At 37.5% G+C, this 5,666-nt stretch overlaps 1 protein-coding gene across 1 annotated transcript in view; it reads right to left on the bottom strand.

The window, feature by feature from the left end:
• Positions 1-2,976, bottom strand: part of SLA (Src like adaptor) — a 16,610-nt gene extending 13,634 nt beyond the window's left edge. Inside the window, exon 1 of the mRNA XM_015826144.1 lies at positions 2,884-2,976. Coding sequence (XP_015681630.1) covers positions 2,884-2,947 — 64 coding nt within the window. The 5' untranslated portion in view covers positions 2,948-2,976. The remainder of the gene's footprint in view (positions 1-2,883) is intronic.
• Between the last annotated feature and the right edge of the window lie 2,690 nt (positions 2,977-5,666).

Here is a 5,666-nt window from a genome sequence, read left to right as displayed (position 1 = left end):
GTCTTTTCTTAAAAACTTCCAGTGTTGGAGCATTCACCGCTTCTGGAGGCAGGTTGTTCCACTGGTTAATTGTTCTAACTGTCAGGAAGTTTCTCCTTAGTTCTAGGTTGTTTCTCTCCTTGATTAGTTTCCATCCATTGCTTCTTGTCCTGCCCTCAGGTGCTTTGGAGAATAGCTTGACTCCCTCTTCTTTGTGGCAGCCCCTGAGATATTGAAACACTGCTATCATGTCCCCTCTCGTCCTTCTCTTCATTAAACTAGACATACCCAATTCCAGCAACCGTTCCTCATATGTTTTAGCCTCCAGTCCCCTAATCATCTTTGTTGCTCTTCTCTGTACTCTTTCTAGAGTCTCAGCATCTTTTTTACATCGTGGTGACCAAAACTGAATGCAATATTCCAAGTGTGGCCTTACCAAGGCATTGTAAAGTGGTATTAATACTTCACGTGATCTTGATTCTATCCCTCTGTTAATGCAGCCCAGCACTGAGTTGGCTTTTTTGGCAGCTGCAGCACACTGCTGGCTCATATTTAAGTGATTGTCATCTATACACAAAAATCCAGTCTATTAAAGGTCAGCACTAAATTGATGCTAGATAAGAGTCAATGGAATTCAAGAGGGTTTAGAGTTAGATCGCTTATGGGAACATAACGATTCCAGGCTGATTCCACTCTTGACTCAGTTCATAGAGTCTGCCTGTCCTTTTTCTACAAAAAATAAACTATGGTCACCACATCCGTGAATAGTGAAAACTTATGGGAGAAGAGAGTGCCATTTTTCTCTCTCACTATTGTAGAATCTTATAAATCAATCCATGACTAAACTAGCTACAACAGATTGTTAGATGGATTAGATGTTTATGGAGATGTTCCAAGAAAGACAGGAAGGAAAGTATCAAAGGGCCTTCAATAGTTAAATAGCCAAGGAAACTAAATACAAACATCTCATTAGAAATAAAAAAAAGTCTTTGTTCTGTTGACTGAAGACATATTTTAAAAGAACAATCTCTAATAGTCTTATCAAACATCAACAGACTTTAGTGTTGAATTTTTTTTTTTTAAAAAAGCACTAGTGTTAGAACTTAAAATGATGGACTGATAAATAGCTGCAATCAAGATACAAAGTCAATGTAGCTTTAACTAGTGGAAAATCAGCTAGGAGGGGAAAGTAAATAGGCCCCATAATTCATTCCAAGAAATGCTCAACCTCTTTATGCAAACTGAACGAGTTATTTGCTGAAAACTGCATTTTTGTATATTTTAAGTTCAATTCACAGTTAAAAATCGAATACCAGATCCTTAATTTAGGAGGAACCCGTACATAAATATGTGCAGTAGTAGAAAGTGCATATTTATAATATTTGAAAACTGCTTTCAAATATGCTTACATTTAGGGAAAGATACACACAAAGATAAATGAATTGTCATCAAGATCAAAAGAACTGGAAAGAACGAAGTTAAATTGGGTGGTCTTTTAGCCTGACTCCATTTTCTGAAACAAACTTTATTGGTTTTTTTAATTCTTAGAACAAAGTGCTCAAGACACACCGTGGTGCTGGGGTAATCAAACATCCAAAAATAAAACCATATATGAATAACTCAAATCAATACATCAAATATTCCCTCTCTATTTCCCTCAAATAGCTTAATATATTTAAGATAATCCATTTCTAATTTAAATTTCTATTAATCCCAAACCTGTTTTGAAGCTTTATAAATTTACAATTACCATAATCAAATTTAACTTTAAATAAACACATTATCAATTCAGGTATCCCTTTCAGATATATTCTAGTTCCTTACTCTTGTTTATTTCTTCTTCCACTAATATCTCCTAATTAAAATAAAATATTAGTCTACCCTATACATATCTAATCCATCCATCAATCAATCTCTTTAAGATAACAAGATAATATCAAACCTTAAATCATTTCAGTCCATTGGACAAGATTCAAATCTCATCCAGTTAATTATCATACCTAATAACATCCATGTTATCAAACAAAAACATCATCGTACTGACTCCATTTTCTGAGCAAGGCATCAGAATTTTGATCAGAAAACCATGGGGTCATAAGTGTGAAAAATGGTTATAGGTCACTTGTTTCCAGGGCCATTGTAACTTCAAACTAAACAAATGGTTATAAGTCGAGGACTACCTGTAAACTGGGGTAAACTGATGGGCCAGAGATGTACCCGGAAACCATATCAGAGGTGAGGTTGGTTATAGGTTGAATGTTAAACCTGGTAGCTACAAATCAAAAGAATGATAGGCAGACAGATTAGGGCAGGGGTAGGCAACCTCGGCTCTTTTATGACTCGTGGACTTCAACTCCCAGAATTCCTAAGTCAGCATAGCTGACTCAGGAATTTTGGGAGTTGAAGTCCACGAGTTATAAAAGAGCCGAGGTTGCCTACCCCTGGATTAGGGGAATATGGATGGAAACCAGTTCAAACTGGAAGAAGAAGAGAGTGTCTTGGTGCTTTTTCCTTCCTCCCCAGTTTAAAAAAAGAAGCCATTTCTCGGAAGAGGAAACCCCATCCCAGCAACTCAACCTAAAAAATAGGCCTATTTGGTAGAAAAAGGGAACTGTGTAGGAAGGAATTGTGCAGAATTAAAATAAGAGCTTTCTAACTCAATTGTCTATCACACATGAGTTGGAAGCACCAGCTGAAGATGACCCTGGGGCAGAGGTCAACACTGGGCCACTGAGACCCCAATATTTGATGTACTACTAAGCATTGATGCCAACTATGATGTCATGGGAACTTGTAGACTAGTTGTCTTTTGGAATATATTTCTAGTTATCATTCAATTGCTATACTTTTTCTTCCTTTCCTATGTCCTTCTGGATTGTAATTTTAAAACAAACAAACACATACCTGATTGCCAAGGTGTAGTCTTCACTTCAGGTGTGGTTTTCAATATTTTGATGGCATTCCCCATCGTTTTTCTCTTCCTTCCAAGTGCTTTTTTCCCCCCAGAACTAGGTAAAACACATATGAAAAGTTCAAGTCCAAATGTTCTCTTGTCAATACAAAAATGGCAACTTCTGGAAGAATGAGGAAAGTATATATACTGTAACTGTGCAGTATTTATCACTTTGCATAAGGATGCCTATGTTGAAATTCTCCTGGCTTTTGTCAAGTTTTCACAATGGTGGCAACAGCGAACCGTTGTATGAAATCATATTGTCCACTGATGGAAATTCAGATTTTATTTATTTTGGAAGATAATTTTTTCAAACTTGGCATAGGAATAAGGTGTTTATTATTTTGTAGGATAGATATAAAGGTTGATGAGAACTTGTGGTCCAATATCTGTCTACACATACATACACACGGGAGTGTTCAGGTTTATAAAACAATTGTAATCTTTCTTTTTCTTTCTGTCCATCACGTCCAATTGTCGGAGACTGTCTGGACAAATCCCTGTAGTTTTCTTGGCTTTTTCAGACATAGTTTGCCATTGCTTCCTTCCTATGATTAACAGAGAGTGACTGGCACAAGGTCACCCAGCTGACTTTGTGTCCAGGGTGTAAATAGAACTCAAGGTCTCCCATTTTAGCCTGATGCCTTGACCACTACATCCGTTGGCTCTTAATGGTGATGTTGCAACAACCTAAATGATGGTGAATGCATTCTCCATATGCCAACTTTTGAAAAATTCTATTTTTGAACAAGACCCCTCTAACTCCTCAGGAACATAAGACACCTGTATAATGCACCCAGAAGAGATATCTGTTGAGGGATACCTCAAACGTTCAACATCTATGCTTTATTTTTCCTGTTTGAAGGAGATGAAATATTGGTCTTGATACAGAAGAATTCTCATGAAATGATAGAGGGGAAAATTAAAATAAGAGCAGGTGGAAGTCAACCATTAAAGGAATAGATGAAATCCCCTTTGTTGGCTGTTTTTGAGCCAAGACCTGATAAGTATTTATTGGAGATGCATTAATTTGGAGTTCTACATTAAGTAGGGAATTAATCTTGAGCATTCAGATGGTCTTCTTCCAACTCTAGAATTCCGTAATCTCTGAGAAATCCATAAAATAGATCAGGTGCCTAGAATCCTGCAAGAGCTTTCAACACAATGCAGACATGCTTCCCCATTACCAGATATTTAAAAATCACAAAGAGATCCCGACAGCTGCATTTCTAAACGAATAAGCTTGTTTAGTTTGCCTTCCCCGTCAATTCTCTCCCAATTTAATATTTCTTTTAAAACTCTGTGCAGGGTTAATCCAAATTATGTTGCAGTAAAGGAAAAAAACCCAAGGTTTAATATTTACCTCCTTTTCTTGGGGAAATAGGAGAGGAAAAAAGAAAAGAAAAAAAAGAAAATGTCTAAAAGTCAAGACTGTGAAATGAAATTGTCTCTAAAGTCTTTTGGTCTGGAATCCTGGGTGGATATGGCCTTGCTAAGAGAGGTGTGTGTTTATTTGGTTTAACATGTTTATTGAAGCGTTTCTTGATTTAGTTTAGAAAAGGAAATGAAGACACTCGCTTTTCTATTTGGGTGTGTTTTCCTGCTCCTTCACACCAATAGGTGTTAAATTACATACTGTATGAGTCAATTCTAACGTCAGCTCGGTAATTCATTTGTAACGTTTCGGCTCATTTTTCCCACAATGTCAGTGAATTCCCACAATTGTACGGAAGTAGCCCGAAAATAGCATGGAAGGCAATTCAAAAGAGATTTTGGAGGTTCACAATGTCTGCAAATTTTATCCCAATTTTGCTTCTGAGAAGCAGGTTTGACAGGGGTTTTTTCCTCAAGAGAATGATAAAAATTGATAAAAGGTAATACGAAGTGTGGGTGGGTGTGTTTGTCTTACGTTCTGCCTCTGAAATCGACGCAACCTTCCCCTTGACATTCCACCCCCAACATTTTCTGCTCTGAGTTAGGCACAAATTAAGCATGAGATTTTTCCACTCGGTCCAAACCCAAAAAAACCCCCAAACCCATTTCTTTTGGAAGGTGCCTTCAAGTCACCGGTGACCTCTGGTGACTTCCCAAACAATTCCTTACAGTTTCTTGGCAAAGTTTCAGAAGTGGTTTGCCATAGCCTCCTTCCTAGGGCTGAGAGAAAGTGGCTGGCCCAAAGTAATAGTAATAATAGTAATAGTAATAGTAATAGTAATAGTAATAGTAATAGTAATAGTAATAATAATAATAATAATAATAATAATAATAATAATAATAATAATAATAATAATAGTAAAGTTGGAAGGGACCTTGGAGGTCATCTAGTCCAACCCCCTGCTTAGGCAGGAAACCCTATACCATTTCAGACAAATGGCTGTCCAGTCTCTTCTTAAAAACTTCCAGTGTTGGAGCATTCACCGCTTCTGGAGGTAGGTTGTTCCACTGGTTAATAGTTCTAACTGTCAGGAAGTTTCTCCTTAGTTCTAGGTTGCTTCTCTTCTTGATTAGTTTTGACCCGTTGTTTCTTGTCCTGCCTTCAGGCGCTTTGGAGAATAGCTTGACTCCCTCTTCGTTGTGGCAACCCCTGAGATATTGGAAGACTGCTATCATGTCCCCCCTCGTCCTTCTCTTCATTAAACCAGACATACCCAATTCCAGCAGCCGTTCCTCATATGTTTTAGCCTCCAGTCCCCTAATCATCTTTGTTGTTCTTCTCTGTACTCTTTCACCCAGC

Source organism: Protobothrops mucrosquamatus, unplaced genomic scaffold, assembly GCF_001527695.2.
Source record: "Protobothrops mucrosquamatus isolate PMUCROS unplaced genomic scaffold, P.Mucros_1.0 scaffold2975, whole genome shotgun sequence".
Taxonomy (NCBI): Eukaryota; Metazoa; Chordata; class Lepidosauria; order Squamata; family Viperidae; genus Protobothrops; species Protobothrops mucrosquamatus.
This window is presented reverse-complemented; position numbering and strand designations above follow the sequence as displayed.